Source organism: Schistocerca piceifrons, chromosome 5, assembly GCF_021461385.2.
Source record: "Schistocerca piceifrons isolate TAMUIC-IGC-003096 chromosome 5, iqSchPice1.1, whole genome shotgun sequence".
NCBI lineage: Eukaryota > Metazoa > Arthropoda > Insecta > Orthoptera > Acrididae > Schistocerca > Schistocerca piceifrons.
The window spans coordinates 32,305,427-32,326,201 of NC_060142.1; the positions used below are offsets into that span (position 1 = coordinate 32,305,427).

A 20,775-nucleotide genomic window follows, 5' to 3' on the forward strand; every position below is an offset into this window, starting at 1 on the left:
CCCACCCCCCACAGTATATCATACAGTTGTGGCATGCGGTGCACTGTGCACTGATCAGGCCATCAAGAGCATGGAGTACCAGTATATAAACCATAAGCGTCACACACGCTTACAACAGCCGAACAAATCTGATTGTCTTGGTAACGGTCATCTTATGCTGTATAATAACACGAAGATTCTTAGTGCACATCCAACTATTGAGAGAGTATTATTAACGAAACAGTTGAGATTAAATCAGCAAGCGATCTTATAAGCAGAGACGTAGGTATTAGCTTACATTATGCTTCGAATCCTGCTCTTTTCCTGGTCAAGCAACAAAGGAACAGAAGTATGCTACTCGCTCACCCAATGTTAATTAATATTTATTATCGATGACTTCTGACGCTGGTCATCATGGATTGTGTGGTGATTGTAGCTCTTTACGGTGTATACTTCTTCATTCTGTTTATGCTGTATTGTGTTTTGTGGTAGTCGTATCCCACCTATCAAGAATTTAAATGTTCTTTCACATCGCTCTCTCGTTGCATTTTTGCCTTGAAAATGGCGGGATGTGCACTTGTCGAAACATCGGTGGTCGCCGTAGACATTACTCTGTTGCAATCCCGTTAGTCGTTTGAACATATTTTACGCCGGGAGAAGTTCAGGTTTCACATCGTTATTGACACCCGTGATGGGGCATTGCGAGAGCCATGTTGTTCATTCGTGGATACTTGTACAGTTATTCAAAAAGATGAAGACAGATCTGAATCAATAGAATAATTACTGCAGACAAGATGTCGCTTTTTACGTAAGTGCCTGTGGAAGACACTGGTATTAACACATACACCACACCATTTTAGGCATTTCAGATGGTGCTACTACGGGCGCATGGACTTTAGTGCCCTGAACTATGCACTAGAGCCTGTGTTGTCACTTACTTGATCCATATCAACGAGCTGTGAGATTGGATGAGGGTATAAAAATATAGACCATGGACAGTCGGATGGCACAGATAGAATACGAAGTGGTTGGAAATCAGATCAGGGAATATTGGAAACTATTCTTTTGTAATTATCTTCAAGGTAAACATGATATTACAAGTAGAATTACACAAATCAAGGACAGGTCTGAATCAGATATTGAAAATGCACCAGTACGAATTATTAGTCTCAGAAAAGAGCAGCTTCGCTGGAAACTTGGAGTCCAGACATAGTGCCATATTGGCTTGCAAAAGTTAGTGCCAACAACAAAAATAGAAGGTATTTCCGTATGAACGTCCAAAAACGTAATATGACACAGAGAATGCTCCGCCGAACCATTTGAAATAGGGAACCTGGGGTCGGAAGAGCCGGCTTTAGGAGATATAGTAGTAAATTTGTCTACCACCTTGTTTAGGCTTGCTGTTTTCCAGCTTATTTACAACTAACGTAAGTACAACTTTACTGTACTGTTTGTTTACATGTACATTCGTTATTTCCTGCAAGGAAACAAGGAGGACGAGCCTGGTTACCAAGACGTTATGATGCAGGTTTTGTTTACGTTTCTTGTTGATAACGTGTCTCTGTTGTATTGTATTTACATTTTCTGATGACAGAATATGCTATGAATCAACGACAGTTCGATTCATTACTCAGTGATACTCAGAGACGGGTAATTTCCAAGAATGATTGCCTATCGAAGTCGGAGGGGTCCAAACGATACATATCGAACGTGCGATAGTAAAACAGTTATGGAAGTCTCGTGGAGGGCGTTATGAGTATGTTTGAAGTTGTCACTACAGCAACGACAGAAGAAAAGCGTTAGAGAGGCACTTGTAAATTCAAAGTAGACGACTTACCTTACTCGTCGTCGGTGTTATCGTCTTGTGACAGTCCGTGTGATGTACAAGCTACAGGGACAATTCCTTTTTTCCCGTAGCCAGAGTAAACTCTGCCAATATTGCGCAGGAATATCGGCAGAGTGTCGCATGCTTCGACTTTTCCCTGCAAACGCAAGTTGTGGAAGTATATGTACTGGAACAATTACAGTTCGTCCCTCTGTCCTGGACGCCCTCCTCTTTTTATGGTAGACTTGACAGACTTCCACAGCCGCTCAATATTCTGGGTGTGGACACTGGCGTCATCCGAAGAGACGAACTCCACAGAGTGGTTCACGAATTCGTGGAAGAACCCTTCAGCTTTTAGCGTCTTGTGATGACTTTTGTTCCAGGCAGTATGAAGTGTTTTATGAGACCCACCAAAGTCACCTGTCTCCAGACAATACCCCCACAACGAAACACGCGGGATTCTCTTTCTATCCCACCGAATACCCAAATATGATCTATTTCACTTTTAGAAGGTCGTCCTCTCTGGTTCTTTCGTCTAGCAATATGAGATTCGTTTACTTCTACAATTTTATTCGCTCCACCAATTGGCACACTATCATTTGTCACTACCACGTAACACACTTCTCGGCAAGAAGCTCCCCAAAACGTGCACAAGTGAAGGCTTGCTCGTGGCCCTGTTGTCAAGTTTCACCGAGTCCAGAGTAGCAATATGCAGCACAGCGCTGTAGATTTAGTACCATGTATTTCAGTTTACCGCATGTACATTACGTTTAACTACATTCAAAGAAAAATAACCAATAAACCTGCAAGGTGTCAAAAGTTAGTGTGTTCACGTGCTCTTGTGCTCTTAGACAGCAGCAGCCACTCCATAGGATTAATAAAAAACATGCGATAGTTCAGTTGCCAGAGTTTATTAAATTTGGTTGTATAACATTTTTATTATAAATATATGGACATATTCGAAACAACAAGATGAACAATGTGAAACAGCCCTGTGAGCGGTATTTGCCATTCCTTAACACTTTATGGTTTAGCATTCTGGGCGAACCAGATCTCACCGACTTCAGGAATTAGCTGTTCCGCTCGTGCGCTGCGATGCCCTCAACGTTAATTGCTGAAAGAGCAGCGACCAAAAATCGCCTTACAACTGCGAATGACTCCCATATCAAAGAACTTAGAGTGCGATTGATCTACTTGTCATAATCATACAGAGTCATAAAGTCATCGAGTTTAGGCGTGTGCTGAGGGAAGGATGCGAGGAATGATGAAAACTTTTGCCGACAGGTAGCCTTCGTGAGTGCTCTGCGCTTTTCGATTTTCTTCACAGGTACAGAAACTGAATATATCCACGTGGACATAAGTTTCCTAGAACTGTCTGTCGCAGTTCTAAACAAAAAATAGATTTTTATTTTTAATTACTAGATATATCAAAATAAATTATTATTTTATACATGCGTGCAAAATGTCTTGTTATTGGATTGTTAAAATAGCTTATTTACATTAAAAATATCATTCGATGTCTATAAACAGAACATCATTTGATTTCTCTTTGACGTTTCGCATTTTTGCACCATGTTTTAATTTATTATGAATACTGTTATTTTCATGCAGTTAGTAATGAAATTGAAAATGAGAAGGTATTTTTTTATTAAAAAGTATGAATCAGTATTTGTTAATTAACATTCGTATTTGTTAAAATATATTTAAACTGAATAGAAGTTAAAAATATGTGGTTACATACTAGTTTCGAATCAGCGACCGCATAACTGCTAGTGCTTTACGGTACAAATTCAGCTACCCACGACTTTGTTTATAGCTAGAAAAGTGTTTTTTACTAAACAGCCCTAGCAAATCCTATGATTTTCAAAGTTTTTTGAGAACTGCGTCGTACTGTTTCAAGCAACTGATGTCCGGGCACTCTGATTCAAATCCTATCGGCATGTGCAGAATTGAAGAGAACAGAACAGTCTGTGAGGTGCGGTTGTTAGTTGCAGTGCATTGGGTCTGTGCAACTCATTTATTCCAAAGAATCCTTACCATCAGTTAAAATGTAGGGAACGAAAACATTGGTGCGATCACTGCGTCGTTACAGGGCGTGCTGAAATTCCATGCTTAGAGGCCATAGTGCTCTGTCAGATCACTGGGACTCCCCTCGTTGGCCCCCTGTGGGTGACGCAGTGTATACGCCCCGAAGTGGTGCTAGATCGGACGCGACTACAGTAGTGCTGGCGAGGGAAGCCCCTCACAGTTTCAGTGGACCTGGCGCGGCCGCTTCGCTAGTCTTCTTAACCAGTCACATAAAGCAATTTTGTGTACAGAGAGGTCCACAGAAATGTAGACACGCTTTGATAGTCGATATTACTGGAACAAAATAACATACCATTACAATTCTTGCACGGGGGAAGGTTATTTTGTGTGTACAAAGTGACCCCCATTAGCAGCCAAAGAACGTCGATGCCGCTGAACTGTTGACTGATCCACGGCTGTCAGTGCTGCCGGCATGATAGCTGCACAGGACGCCTCGATGGTTTCTCCGAGCTTGTTCAGTATAGGTGGTTTCTGTTGATAAACTTCATTTTCCAGGTCCCCATTGGTAGAAGTCAAGAGGTGTAAGGGCTGGAGACCGTGGTGGGTACTCAGCAGCTCCTCTTCGACCTATCCATCGTCCAGGTAGATTTTCATCCAAGTGTGCTCCGATATCTCTGTGGTAGTAACGCGGAGCGCCATCCTGTTGTAGGTAAAATCTTTTATTTCCAAACGCCTCTCGGATGACGGTTAAAACTGATGATTGCATCGTATGAAAATACACCTCGCCAGTTACGCTAACTTCAAAGAAGAATGGGTCAATCAAACCGCGCGATGGCAGACCACACCACACATTAACAACCGGTAGATGAACATGCTTGTTCAAGTGAACGTGAGGTTTTTCAGGAGGCCAGTACATGCAGTTGTGGGGTATACAGTACCGTTTAGTTTGAATAGTGCCTTGTCAGACCAGATAACCATCCCAGCAAACTGTTCATCCTCGCGAAGCATGTCTTCAAACCACTCGCAGTACTCACGTGTCGCCCTCGTTCATAGCGTGCAGCGACCGTGAAACGTATATTTTCCACTCTGCAGCCTTCAGAATACGTCGTTCGTTCGATCGGCTCACCCTGCTTTCATGTGCAAACCTGCTTCACAGATTTTTTAGGTGACCTAGCCAAATGTTGCAATGCAGCAGCTCTGGATACTGGACGGGTTGATGTTTTTGGTCTTCCACACCTCTCCTTATATACTTCACGAACAGTAGCGTCTGCTTCAAATGTATCCCGAATACGATAAATGGTTGTACGTGTTGGTGGCTGAGTTCGTACACATTACGACATTGCCATTGTACCTCCATCATGTTTTCGTACTTTCAATACTACGTCAATATAGCTTTACGTTGCTCAAACGACAATCTCATTTCATTCAGTCATATGCTGGAAAACGCGTGCCAAGAAATGTTGAGAAAACAATGGATTACGGCACTGTGCAAAATTGCAACAATGTGTCATTTTCTTCCAAAGACATTAAAAAATGGTTCGAATGGCTCTGAGCACATGGGACTTAACATCTGAGGTCATCAGTCCCCTAGAACTTAGAACTAATTAAACCTAACTAACCTAAGGACATCACACACATCCATGCCCGAGGCAGAATTCGAACCTGCGACCGTAGCGGTCGCTCGGTTCCAGACTGTAGCGCCTAGAACCGCTCGGTCACCCCGGCCGACGCCTCCGCAGCGTTGTCGCTGTTGAAAGCTGGCAATAGTACTGCCAGCTGTTAGGGAACTTCTTCTGCCGACTCTACTAAACAGGTTTACAGGTAGTTCAGGACACAACGACAGACGATATTCCACTCACGAGCATCTGAATAAACGAGAGATACTGTGTTCAATAGCGGGTGCTATAGTCGCCACAGCGAATGGGGTAGTTTGTGTGGCAGGGGACTGGGACATCAATACCACTTGCATTCGCCATAAGAGCGACATTTGAGCACAGCGTGGGCAAGACGCGTAGGACATTCCAATCCTGAGATCGTGAAGATCCCTTGTTTTTAACGCTCCCCCACTACGAAGTTATTCGGGGAAGCTGTTCAGTTATTTGGGGAAAATGTCAACCTCTAGCATCAAACTGTCGTTGGCTGCGATTTGTTGATCCCTGGGGTAGTCATCGACCATCGCGGATTGCAACAGTGGGGCATCGCCAATCCATTCCTGGTAGCAACAGGTGAGCTACTGCTCGAACGTTCGGAATTCCCTCCTGGCTATACAGCGGAAGCAACACGTGTGACTCTGTGCACCGACGTCACGCGGTACACAGATTACGAGTGGTGCCAGAACACTGCCTTCGTAAGAGTTCCCCTGCACTAAAGCATTTAATGTCTCACCCCCGCAATTTGCTGATATAATATACAATAGAATATAAAACTAAATGGAAGATCTGGCAGGTGGCGAGCAATCTGGCTTTAGGAAAACTAAATTCGCCAGAAAGGCAGTTCACATCTACATTCTGTGAACCACTGTGAAACACATGGCAGGGGACACGTCCCATTTTAATAGTTATTAGGGCTTTTTCCCATTTCGTTGACGTATGGAACGCGGTAAGAGCTCAATAGCTTAAACGCCTATGTGCGTGCTGTGATTGGTCTAATATTTTCTACTGGAGTGATAGGTAGTGGATTGTAGTATGTTCCTAGATTCATCGCGTTTCGTTCTAGATACTTTCTAAGTACGTAATTTTCATGAGAGTTTGCGTCTATATTTGTACATTAATTTTGATTAGAGTATACATTTTCAGAAGCCAGGAAATAAAAGGTACAGGAATATATACGGTCCATTCACATTAATGTGACCATAAGTCAAAATCCTGAATAACCACCTTTTGGAACATGGACTGCTACGAGATGTGCAGGAAGGGAGTGAGTGACGTTGTGGAAGGTACGAACGGGGATGTGGAGCCACGCTGACTTCAGTGTCGTGGCCGGCTGCACTAGGGTTCTTGGTTGAGGATGAATGGCGCGTACAACACGATCGGGCCGGCCGAAGTGGCCGAGCGGTTCTAGGCGCTACAGTCTGGAACCGCGCGACCGTTACGGTCGCAGGTTCGAATCCTGCCTCGGCCATGGATGTTTGTGATGTCCTTAGGTTAGTTAGGTTTAAGTAGTTCTAAGTTCTAGGGGACTGATGACCTCACCAGTTACGTCCCATAGTGCTCAGAGCCATTTGAACCAACCCGATCGAGGTGGTCCCACAGATTATCGATTAGGTTTCAATCGGTGGGTGTGATGGCCAGTGGAGTACGGGATACGCATCCTAGTGCTCTTAGAACCAAATGCGTGTACATTGCGAGCTGTATGACACATTGCATGGTCCTTCTGGTAGATGTCATTGTGCATGGCCTTGGTCACCAAGGATAGATGCATACTTATGTTGATCCATTGTGTCTTCCAGAATGACGAGATCAGGGAATGCCACGAGAATGCTACCCAGACGATCATGCCCCCTCCTTCATCCTTCAGCCTTCGGACGATTGTTGCAGGGTGTCTCCTTTCAGTCGTTTCACGCCGTACGCGCCAACAGCCATCTGCCCTACAGAGCATAAAACGTCATTCATCCCAAAACGACACCTGTTGCCACTCAGTGCACGTCCAGTTGCGGTTGTTGTTGTTGTGGTCTTCAGTCCTGAGACTAGTTTGTTGCAGCTCTCCATGCTTCTCTATCCTGTGTAAGTCTCTTCATCTCCCAGTACCTACTGCAACCTACATCCTTCTGAATCTGCTTAGTGTATTCATCTCTTGGTCTCCCTCTACAACTTTTACCTTCTACGCTGCCCTCCAATACTAAATTGGTGATCCCTTGATGCCTCATAACATGTCCTACCAATCGATACCTTCTTCTAGTCAAGTTGTGCCACAAACTCCACTTCTCCCCATTCTAGTCAATACCTCCTCATTAGTTATGTGATCTACCCATCTAATCTTCAGCATTCTTCTGTAGTACCACATTTCGAAAGCTTCTCTTCTCTTCTTGTCCAGACTACTTATCGTCCATGTTTCACTTCCATACATGGCTACACTCCATACAAATACTTTCAGAAACGACTTCCTGACACTTAAAATTATACTCGATGTTAACAAATTTCTCTTCTTCAGAAACGCTTTCGTTGCCATTGCCAGTCTACATTTTATATCCTCTCTACTCCGACCATCATCAGTTATTTTGCACCCCAAATAGCAAAACTCCTTTACTACTTCAAGTGTCTCATTTCCTAATCTAATTCCCTCAGCATCACCAGACTTAATTCGACTACATTCCATTATCCTCGTTTTGCTTTTGTTGATGTTCATCTCATACCCTCCTTTCAAGACACTGTCCATTCCGTTCAGCTGCTCTTCCAAGTCCTTTGCTGTCTATGACAGAATAACAATGTCATCGGCGAACCTCAAAGTTTTTATTTCTTCTCCATGGATTTTAATACCTACTTCGAATTTTTCTTTTGTTTCCTTTACTGCTTGCTCAATGTACAGATTGAATAACATCGGGGAGAGGCTACAACCCTGTCTCACTCCCTTCCCAACCACTGCTTCCCTTTCATGCCCCTCGACTCTTGTAACTGTCATCTGGTTTGTGTACGAATTGTAAAATAGCCTTTCGCTCCCTGTATTTTACCCCTGCCACCTTTAGAATCTGAAAGAGAGTATTCCAATCAACATTGTCAAAAGCTTTCTCTAAGTCTACAAATGCTAGACACGTAGGTTTATTATTAATATTATTATTATTATTAAGCATTACAATCCATGAAGGCTTTTTGCTGCAGAATGGACAATGTTGAACCACTTTGCTCTGTCTTTACAAGTAATTTGCCACTGTCTGTCATGTCCTAGTTTTCTGAGATCGTCTTGAATATTGTCCAAGTATCTCATGCGTGGGCGTCCAAGAGGTCGTCTTCCGGTGGGAATCTCTTCAGTCACTTTCTTGATGGTCCTGTTTGGTGGTGCTCTGATGACATGCCCTATCCATTTCAGTCTTTTGGCTTTAATTTTGGCCACTATATCGGAGTCTTTATATAATTTGTAAATTTCATTGTTATTTAGCAATCTCCATTCATCACTGATCCTATCTCTTATGGGTCCAAATATTTTTCTCAAAATTTTTCGTTCAAATACTCTTAATCTGTTTTCCTCTTTTTTTGTGAGAGTCCAGGTTTCAGATCCATAGGTGAGTACTGGTATAATCAATGATTTGTATACTTGTAGTTTGGTGTTCCTAGAAATTAACTTGCTTTTGAAAACTGTCAAGAGACTATAGTAGCATTTGTTAGCCTTCTGAATTCGTGATTCTATTTCAATTTTTATGGAGTTGTCAGAGGTTACTATTGTACCAAGGTAATTAAATTCATTTGTCTTTGTGAAAGCTGTGTTATTAATTTGCAGTACATCATTATTTGATGGATAGCGGGATAAGATAAAGTACATTGTTTTGTCTGTATTCAGCTGGAGGCCTGTGCCATTTGTGGCTTTAATTAATTGTGCTGTAAGAAGCTTCAAATCATTCTCACTGTCAGATAATAATGCAATGTCATCAGCGTATGCTACAATGTTAATTTTGCTTTCCAGTTGTGCTCCAATTTGTAGTAGCTTTACTTTTTGGATTATTCTATTGATTACTATGTTAAAAAGAACTGGTGAGAGTGAATCCCCTTGTTTGACTCCAGTTTTAACCTCAAAGTCTTCAGAAAGTTTGCTAGCTACTTTTATTTTGTATTTTGAGTTTAAAGTGCAAGATTTTATTAAATTTATCAATTTGTTAGGGATGCCAATCTGCCTCATGCACTTCCATAAATATTCCCTGTTGATACTGTCAAAAGCTTTTTTAAAATCAATGAAAAGCATATGTACATTTTGATTGAATTCATATTTCTTTTCACCCAACATCCTTAGGACATATATATTGTCAATAGTCGATCTGTTAGGTCTAAATCCACATTGGGCATCATCTAGGGAGTCTTCAACGTAAGGGCTTATCCTTGCTAACAGTATATTTGTCAGAATTTTATATGTTGTGTTTAGTAACGCAATTCCTCTGTAGTTTGAACAATTTGTTGGGTCCCCCTTCTTGTATATAGGGCACACAACTACTTCTTTCCAATCATGTGGGACCTGTTCCTGCTTCCAGATGTTGGTGATGATTTTGTGTAAGCAGTTTACAAAAGGAAATTTACTGAGCTTCCATATATCTGTGTCTATACCATCACTTCCAGGAGCTTTATGTCTCTTCAGCTTCTTGATGCTTTCTTTAATTTCTGCTAAGCTGGGCTCTTCGTCCGATGGGTCAGCAGTAAGATATTCATTGTCATCTTCCTGAGAGACGCTTATAGTTGGAGCATTTAGTAACTCATTAAAATATTCCTTCCATCTGTTAGCAATGTCACTTCTTTCTGTTAGCAAGGAGCCATCTGGGTCTGTTATGAACTGTCCATAATTTTTTATATTCCCACTTTTAAACATATTTATGCTCTTGAAAAATCCTCTGGAGTCTGTGGTACGGTCATTCTCAGCTCTTTTTAATTTGTAATTCATAAAATCCCTTTTCTTTTTCCTAATGAGTTTCCTGGCAAGTTTCTGTTTCTCTTCAAAAATAAGTTTGTTTTGTGTTATTGGTTTTTGTAGGAATTTTTCCCTTGCTAATTTTCTATCTTCGATAGCGTTCGAGCACTCGGCATCAAACCAGGGGTTCTTAGTTGTGGTAAAATGTCCCAAAACTGAGGTAGTTGCTCGTGTGATATTTTCTTTCAGAGCGTTCCAGGCTTGATTAGTATCATCATTGTTAATTTTACTTTCCACTTCAGGTTTGTGTGTTTCTAATTCTCTAATGTACTGGTTGAGAATGTTTGGGTTTTTCAGTTTCATTGTATTAAACCTAGGAACACCATTTAATTTAGACCATTTATGTCTTGAGAGTGAGATCTTGAACTTGGCTTTTACAAGAAAGTGATCCGAATCACAGTCTGCTCCCCTTTGACTTCTGATATCATGTATGCATTTATGATGTTGTTTTTCGATTAATACATGATCAATTTGATTTTTTGTGATGCCATCTCTTGAAGCCCATGTTTGTTTATGTATATCTTTATGTGCAAAATATGTACTTTTGATCAACATGTTTTTGGAAGTGGCAAAGCTAATAAGTTTTGTTCCGTTTTCATTACTCTGCTGATGTAGACTATGAGGTCCAATTGTAGGTTTATAATGATTTTCATGTCCTAACTTGGCATTGAAATCTCCTAGAATTATTTTAATTGAATTTTTCGAGAATGTATCATATACCTGTTCCAATTTGTTGTAAAATTCTTCTTTAATATTGTCCTCTTTATCCTCTGTTGGAGCATGGCAATTTATAACATTTAAAGTCTTATATTTGCATTGAATCGTAATGTGAGATATCCTTTCATTCACTGCCTCAAATTTCCTAATAAAAGGTAACAATTTGTTGTTTATTATAAATCCTGTCCCTAGTGCATGTATTTGTGTATCATTTCCCCCATACATTATTGTATACTTATTTTTGTTTATACTTCCATTACCCGTCCATCTGATTTCTTGTACTGCAACTAAATCCATTTTATACCTTTCAAGTTCCTGTATGACATTTATCAGTGATACTGATCTATAGAGACTTAATACATTCCATGTTCCCATATTCATAACCTTTAAATTTTGCAAGTTCGTCATCAAGTTTGGTGGCCCAGCATTCTTGTCATTCTGATTCGTAGCAATCCATTTTCTCCTGCAGGATCCTGTGATAGGGTCGCTGGCCCTAAGCACAACCCCCAACCTGGAGGACCAGGGTCTTGATTTCGGGGATGCCTACCCCTAGAGCAGTTGCTTTCACTTCAGCTAACGAACTTGCTCTGCCCGGCCTGTTGGTCCGCGGGAGGTATTTGATTTCCCTCCTACCACCCATATCTGGGAGGCGTTCCCCGATCCGCCACCTGGGGACGCGCCCTCTAGGAGTTACAGGCTCTCCCGAGGGTTTGCCTTTCCTTAATCTTTCTTCCAAGATAAGTCGTAGGGTCAGTATTGCCTCACGTGTTCCAATATTTCTCCGGAATCCAAACTGATGTTCCCCGAGGTCGGCTTCTACCAGTTTTTCCATTCGTCTGTAAAGAATCTGAGTTAGTATTTTGCAGCTGTGACTTATTAAACTGATAGTTCGGTAATTTTCACATCTGTCAACACCTGCCTTCTTTGGGATTGGATTTCTTATATTCTTCTTGAAGTCTGAGGGTATTTCGCCTGTCTCATACATCTTCCTCACCAGATGGTAGAGGTTTGTCAGGACTTTGTCTCCAAGGCCGTCAGTAGTTCTAACGGAATGTTGTCTACTCACGGGGCCTTGTTTCGACTCAGGTCTTTCAGTGCACTGTCAAACTCTTCACGCAGTATCGTATCTCCCATTCATCTTCATCTACATCCTCTTCCATTTCCATAACATTGTCCTCAAGTACGTTGCCCTTGTATAGACCCTCTATATACTCCTTCCACCTTTCTGCCTTCCCTTCTTTGCTTAGAACTGGGTTTCCATCTGAGCTCTTGATATTCATAAAAGTGGTTCTCTTCTCTCCAAAGGTCTCTTTAATTTTCCTGTCGGCAGTATCTATCTTACCCCTAGTCAGACAAGCCTCTACATCCTTACATTTGTCCTCTAGCCATCTCTGCTTAGCCATTTTGCACTTCCTGTCGATCCCAGTTGTGGTACTAGCGTGAAATTACAGCCTTCGACACTGATGAACAGCAATCACCATAGGTGCTTGAACGAGTTGTCTGCTGCGGGGGCCCATACGCAGCAATTGTTCGCTGAACTGTCGTTGAGGAGACTCTGGTGGGAGCCCCTTGGTTCAACTGAGCGATGCACCACAACTGCTTTTCCGCCGCTTTTGGATTGTGGCGCTTTGCCATGCACGATTTACTTTAACCGCGGCGGTTCGTGAACAGCCCGTTTCGGAAATGCTTGCACCATTGAACCGAAAGCCAATGCTTTTGGACGTCAGGTAAAGCTCCCCGTTTCCGCGTTCTGACGCCGACTACACTGATTTCCGCGTTCTCCACTGCTAATGCTACAGACCTGACACCTTCTACTAATTATTGCACAGTGACGTCGTACACAGACTTTAAAATAGTTCGAACTTGTAGTATCGCTTAAATCTTTCTTTTAATTTTGCAAGAGAATGTTCCATAATTCGAAACTACCAATTGTTAATAACTTTTTAAAGAAAATATTTTTTGGAAAAGAAATAATGACACTCAGAAACGGAGAAAGGAGGCTTTAATTAAAGTATGTAAATGCTAACACACGGATCTCAGCTGTGTTGAAGTTCTATGGAAAACACGTTGGGTGGCCATCGTAATTTCATTATAATTCATTAAATAAAATGTTTTTAATAAATCTAACCGCACTGTTACAATCGGGAGACTGATTACAGAATACTGAATAATAATAAAGTTTAATTTTCAATATCTTGAGCAAAATTTCGAAAATTTCAGGCTTAAACTGATTTAATAGACGAATGAAGTGTTATTTGAATCGTTAATTCTTTCTACTTTTCACAATCAATTTCTTTATTTTAAAATAAATATAGTGATGACGAACCTTTATTGCAGCATGTGAGATGTATCTATTGTATCGACTATATCATAAAAGATGCTTTTCTTAGATACGGTCTTTGGTCAATGAAACAATTAGTTAAATGTTCTCACATCTCTCGTGAGATTCAGATGTAACTTCATATCGAGTTCTCTATGTAAGACTGGTACTACCGTAATCCAATTTGCCTCCTCCTCACTCCCCCTTACACGTTTTATTATCAATTCCCCTTGAAGAATCCTTTAACCACACACTCGATTCCGTTGAGGTAAAACATTGTTATCGGTGCTGGCCAGCGGTGTAAAATGCCTGGGCATTTATAAGTTGGGGCAAATGCCCAGGTTTCATAAATTCCCCGGGATTTATGCATTTTAAAGAATAATTGATAGTCGGTGCTTATAAAAAACATTAATCTGACATTTTGTATTGGAAAAGGTGTTTTGCCTCACTGCTTCTTTAGTGGTTGGGTAATCACGTTGAAAAAGCTGCTTCAGAGTTAGGGAAGTGTTATCAGCAGTAGCCGACCGAGACAGACGCAGCAACAGGGAAGTAACCGCTTTTATCATTTACGTGTTCCTAACCAGGAGCAAATTTCATTGTATCATCTGTGTGCTTTAATAGTTTAGTTTCTTGAGTTTCTGCGTGTAAATTTAATATGTAATACCCACAGTTGTCGCGTTTTCGTTTGCGTCGGAAAGTAAACCGATTTTGTGACATATTATAGGTTCCTAACGGGGGGCAAATTAATTAGTTTCACCTGAGTGCTTCGGTAGTTAGGTTTTCGAATATCTGCGTATTACTAGACACAGTTCGTGCGTTTCCGTCAGGGTCGAGAGTAGAGTTGCGCAGCACGTGCCGATAGTCCGTTTATCTGCATAGTTTAGTTTTACACGGTCTTTAGTATGGACAGGGACTGCGATTGTTGTGTGCGGATGTGAACCGAGTTGGTGACACTTCGCTCTCAGCTTCAGGCTGTGATGGCTTCGGTGACACAGTTTGAGGCTGCATTGGATGGGCACGCTGTTGTGGGCAGGCCATGGGGATCCAACGGACATCCAGCACGTCAGAGTCCTCCGATCGGTCCTCACCGGTGGCCAACCCAGTTAGTGCTCCGAGAGGGAGGTCCCCCCGGGGCGAAGCAGGCGGCCAGGGACTTCCCAGGCGGCATCCCCGGTTTGTCTGACAAACGGGTTCCAGGTGCTGTCTGTGGCTGACACTGTCGCAGAGCCAGATGCTGTCGTCTGTCCTGTTTCAGAGGAAACCACTCAGCCTGCAAGATCCGGGCAATTGCAGAGGGTGGGATTATTGGTAGTTGGAAGCTCCAACGTTAGGCGCGTTATGGGGCCGCTTAGGGACTTGCCTGACAAGAAGGGTAAGAAAACCAATGTGTACTCCGTGTGCATACCGGGTGGAGTCATTCCAGATGTGGAAAGGGTCCTTCCGGATGCCATGAAGAGCACAGGGTGCAGCCAACTGTAGGTGGTTGCTCACGTCGGTACCAATGATGTGTGTCACTTTGGAACAGAAGAGATTCTCTCTGGTTTCGAACGGCTAACAGAAGTGGTAAACGTTGCCACTCTTGCCTACAAGATGAAAGCAGAGCTGACCATCTGCAGCACAGTCGACAGGACCGACTGCGGGGCTCTGGTACAGATCCGAGTGGAGGGACTGAATCAGAGGCTCAGACGGTTCTGCAACCGTGTAGGCTGCAGATTCCTCGACTTGAGCCAAAGGGTGGTTGGGTTTCGCGTTCCGCTAAATACGTCAGGTGTCCACTATACGCAGTAGGCGGCTACACGGGTATCAGGGGGTGTGTGGCGTGGACTGGGCGGTTTTATAGGTTAGAGGGTCTCTGGAAAACACAAGAAGGGCTTCAGTCACAAAGAGTGCAGGCTGAACACAGGAAGAACGTATATACAGGAACCATTGGTATAACAGTTGTAAATTCTCGTAGCTGTGTTGGGAAAGTATCAGAGCTCCAAGCGCTAATACACACCTGGAAATGGAAAAAAGAACACATTGACACCGGTGTGTGAGACCCACCATACTTGCTCCGGACACTGCGAGAGGGCTGTACAAGCAATGATCACACGCACGGCACAGCGGACACACCAGGAACCGCGGTGTTGGCCGTCGAATGGCGCTAGCTGCGCAGCATTTGTGCACCGCCGCCGTCAGTGTCAGCCAGTTTGCCGTGGCATACGGAGCTCCATCGCAGTCTTTAACACTGGTAGCATGCCGCGACAGCGTGGACGTGAACCGTATGTGCAGTTGACGGACTTTGAGCGAGGGCGTATAGTGGGCATGCGGGAGGCCGGGTGGACGTACGGACGAATTGGTCAACACGTGGGGCGTGAGGTCTCCACAGTACATCGATGTTGTCGCCAGTGGTCGGCGGAAGGTGCACGTGCCCGTCGACCTGGGACCGGACCGCAGCGACGCACGGATGTACGCCAAGACCGTAGGATCCTACGCAGTGCCGTAGGGGACCGCACCGCCACTTCCCAGCAAATTAGGGACACTGTTGCTCCTGGGGTATCGGCGAGGACCATTCGCAACCGTCTCCATGAAGCTGGGCTACGGTCCCGCACACCGTTAGGCCGTCTTCCGCTCACGCCCCAACATCGTGCAGCCCGCCTCCAGTGGTGTCGCGACAGGCGTGAATGGAGGGACGAATGGAGACGTGTCGTCTTCAGCGATGAGAGTCGCTTCTTCCTTGGTGCCAATGATTGTCGTATGCGTGTTTGGCGCCGTGCAGGTGAGCGCCACAATCAGGACTGCATACGACCGAGGCACACAGGGCCAACACCCGGAATCATGGTGTGGGGAGCGATCTCCTACACTGGCCGTACACCACTGGTGATCGTCGAGGGGACACTGAATAGTGCACGGTACATCCAAACCGTCATCGAACCCATCGTTCTACCATTCCTAGACCGGCAAGGGAACTTGCTGTTCCAACAGGACAATGCACGTCCGCATGTATCCCGTGCCACCCAACGTGCTCTAGAAGGTGTAAGTCAACTACCCTGGCCAGCAAGATCTCCGGATCTGTCCCCCATTGAGCATGTTTGGGACTGGATGAAGCGTCATCTCACGCGGTCTGCACGTCCAGCACGAACGCTGGTCCAACTGAGGCGCCAGGTGGAAATGGCATGGCAAGCCGTTCCACAGGACTACATCCAGCATCTCTACGATCGTCTCCATGGGAGAATAGCAGCCTGCATTGCTGCGAAAGGTGGATATACACTGTACTAGTGCCGACATTGTGCATGCTCTGTTGCCTGTGTCTATGTGCCTGTGGTTCTGTCAGTGTGATCATGTGATGTATCTGACCCCAGGAATGTGTCAATAAAGTTTCCCCTTCCTGGGACAATGAATTCACGGTGTTCTTATTTCAATTTCCAGGAGTGTAGAAAGCACTGATGCTCAAACCGTTATGGGCACTGAAAGCTGGCTAAAGCCGGACATAAGCATAGCCGAAATTTTTGCGAATATCCTAACGGCGTTCCGAAAGGATAGGCTAAACACGGTTGGCGGTGGCGTGTTTGTTGATGTCTGAAGTACTTTATCTTGTCGCGAAATTGAAGTAGATACTTCCTTTGAGTTAGTATGGGCAGAGGTCATTGTTGGAAACCGGAATAAAATAATAATTGGATCCTTTTACCGACCTCCCAATTCAGATGATACAGTTGCTGAAAGGTTCAATGAAACCTTGAGTTTGATTTCAAACACGTACCCGACACATACGATAATAGTTGGCGGTGACTTCAATTTACCCTCGATATTTTGGCGAAAATACATGTTTAATTCCGGAGGTACGCAAAAAATATCATCCGAAATTGTGCTAAACTTATTCTCTGAAAATTATTTCGAGCAGTTCACGAGCGTACGCGAATAGTAAACTGTTGTTAAAACGCACCTGACCTCTTAGTAACAAATAATCCTGAGTTAATAACGAACATTAAAACCGATTCAGGGATTAGTGAACACAGAGTTGTCGTAGCGGGATTGAATATTGTAATCCCTAAACCCTCAAAAAATAAGCGAAAAATATACCTACTCAAAAAGAGTAGACCACATGTGGCTTAAATTCAAAGAAATACTATCGGCAGCAATTGAGAGATTTTACCAAACAAATTAACAAACGATGGAGTTCATCCTCCTTGGTACACAAAACGGATCAGAACACTGTTGCAGAAACAACGAAACAAACATGCCAAATTTAAACAGACGCAAAATTCGCAAGATTGGCGATCTTTTACAGAAGCTCTAAATTTAGCGCGGACTTCAATGCGAGATGCCTTAACAGTTTCCACAACGAAACTTTGTCTCGAAACCTGACAGAAAATCCAAAGACATTCAGGTCGTATGTGAACTATGTTAGCGACAAGAAACAATCAGTGCCTCCTCTGCACGATAGCAATGGAGATACTATCGAAGACAGTGCTGCCAAAGCAGAGTTACTACCTGCACTACGCTTGTCCGTCCTCTTTTAGAATACAGCTGCGCGGTGTGGGATCCTTACCAGATAGGACTGACGGAGAACATCGAAGAAGTTCAAAGAAAGGCAGCACGTTTTGTATTATCGCGAAATATGGGAGAGACTGTCACAGAAATGATACAGGATTTGGGCTGGAAATCATTAAAAGAAAGGCGTTTTTCGTTGCGACGGAATCTTCTCACGGACTTGCAATCACCGATTTTCTCCTCCGAATGCGGAATTATTTTGTTGACACCGACCTACATAGGGAGGAACGAAGACCACGGTAAAATAAAGGAAATCAGAACTCGTACGGAAAGATATAGGTGTTCATTCTTTCCGCGCGCTGTACGAGATTGGAATAATAGAGAATTGTGAAGGTGGTACGATGAACGCTCTGCCAGGCACTTGAATGTCATTTGCAGAGTATCCATGTAGATGTAGATAAACTGAAATGCAAACTTTTTACATCCTTGATGAGGTCATTTTTATTTTCAGAGCAGTGTTGTCCTTCAGAAGCAGATAAAGAAACGAGCAGAACAGAAACCTATAGACTGGCACAAATGTCGGTACATCTACAATAAAGCATTTTTTTCGACCCACTGAAAACAGTTTAACATTTAAGAATACATTTAATGCCAGCTGTTTAATATATTCAGTAATAATTTCGTTATGAGTAATCATTCTTCAGTAATATTCAGTGATTTTTTTAAATACCAGCTATCAGTACACAGCTGTTCAACACGATGTGTGTGTTTGTGTGTGTGTGTGTGTGTGTGTGTGTGTGTGTGTGTAAACGCGTGCGCGCGAGAGAGACAGATGCTGTGTGACTGTACGAGTGCAAGAGAGAGACCAAGAGTGAAGAATAGAACTGGTAAAAAAAGTCATTAAGGTCATTATAAACGATAAGCAGCTGTCAGCAACACACGCCCTTCCGCGGTACAGCATGCTAGTAAAAAGTAATTTAAAAAAACAACATGCTTCTCTGTTCTTTCCTTTTATTCTTAGTAATATAGACAATGGTGATATACGTAGGTTTAAATGCATACATCTACTAACTTTCAATATCATGAATATTGTCCTATCGCTTGTTTTAACTAGTAAATTATACATCCTAGCAGTAAAAGGTTAAAAAGTACTTTTTTAATAAATGTCCATATTTTCGCCATGTAAAACTGCTTCGGGCAAATGCCCTTTTATAAACGCCCTGCCCACTGCCCACTTGCCCGACTCACGCCGCTGCTGCTGGCACTGCTGCACCCAGCCCGCGCTCCAGACGCCTTAGAGTTGGTTGTTGCGTGTGCCGCCAGAGGACGTGCTGACGACGCCGGAGGCGCTGTGGGGGTCCGCGGACGGCTCGCACGTGCTGTTCGCCACCTTCAACGACTCGGAGGTGCGCTCGTTGGCCTTCCCGTGGTTCGGCGCCGGTGCGTCCTCCGGCGCCATCTCGGGCGGCTTCGGCACCTGGTCCACCTTCCCAGAGTCGCGTAGCGTCCGCTTCCCCACGGTGAGTAGTGCGCAGTGCTGCCCTGTCCAACCGAGCTTGCCACCACTTATGTCACCCTCCACCGATAAAATTTCGGAAGGTTTAGAGCGGAATCCCTACGGCTTTGTCGTAGTGGAAACACTAAGCCTGTCAGGTCGCGGAAGTCAAGCGCTGTCGGGCTTGGCTCATACTGGGTAGGTGACCGTCTGCGTCTGTCGACCGCTCTTAGCGAGAGGGGTGCACTCAGCCCTTGTGAGGACAAGTGAAGAGCTACGTGATTCAGTACTGGCGGCTCCAGTCCTAAGAACTGACAACGGTCGGAAGAGCGGTGTGCTGACCACATACCTGCATGCGGTGACTCCTATCAGCTGAGGATGACATTGTGGTCGGTCGGTACCGTTGGGCCTTCCGAGACCTGTTCGGACGGTGTTTCGTTTAATTTACAGGGAGTATTTTCTGAGTAGTTTTTGGTATAAGGGGTTCCGATGGGGCACTGCAGAGTATTAGTATTTCGTTTGACATCTTATATCAATTTATATGACTTTGTGACAGTTTTGACGAGTGACACTTGTGCGGAAGTGGAATGTTATATTTTGACTAAAGTTCAGTCATGATCACATCATGTATGTTTTAATGATATAGGTAACCAGTTTAGGTTCTTTCTACAAAACCATCATCAGACCTGTGGATAAATTTTAAGAAATACTAGATACCAATCTTTAAATAAAATTAAAGTGTCTAATGATGTGAAAATTTAACAAGATAAAATAAAATTAATTATACCAATGGCTCCCTTAGGGTGGTAGGCGGAGCTCTCCTCGCTGCTACGCAGTCAACTGATGGTTATGAGTGCTGAGCATGAGCTTAAATACGCAGAGGCTCCGCCTACTTCCTGTCACACTATTTCACAACTGCCATTCAGCGTTCATAATATGACGCCATCGTCAAAGTATAAAAGTAGGAAATACACTAATAACAAAAAATTGATTCATTTAAATGTCTGATCAACAGATAGTAAGTATGTCTACAGCTTATTTATATTTTGGATAAAAACATCATATAGCATTCAATAATCATGCTGAGGGGACAGTACAACAGAATTTACAATTTCTTCATTATGCAAATAAGGGCTTACTTATAAATATCCTAGAAGAAATCGAGATATATGCTCATTTGAAAACCAAATCATCAATGCTGCTCAATGAACAATTAGATTTTCGCGAAAAATATTATTACGACCTTTTTGACGAAATTTTATAATAAAAGCATCAACTCTTTTGTTTTTTAAAAATATAAGACTAGTTATACCCATGGCAAAAGCAATGTATGTAAAA

The 20,775-nt window shown here is 43.3% G+C and overlaps 1 protein-coding gene across 1 annotated transcript in view; it reads left to right on the forward strand.

Annotated features, from left to right (window-relative positions):
• The window catches only part of LOC124798538 (inactive dipeptidyl peptidase 10), a 1,422,769-nt gene that overhangs the window by 1,184,344 nt on the left and 217,650 nt on the right, over positions 1-20,775 (forward strand). The window contains exon 9 of the mRNA XM_047261988.1: positions 19,266-19,462. Within this exon, the coding sequence (XP_047117944.1) occupies positions 19,266-19,462 (197 nt within the window). The remainder of the gene's footprint in view (positions 1-19,265; positions 19,463-20,775) is intronic.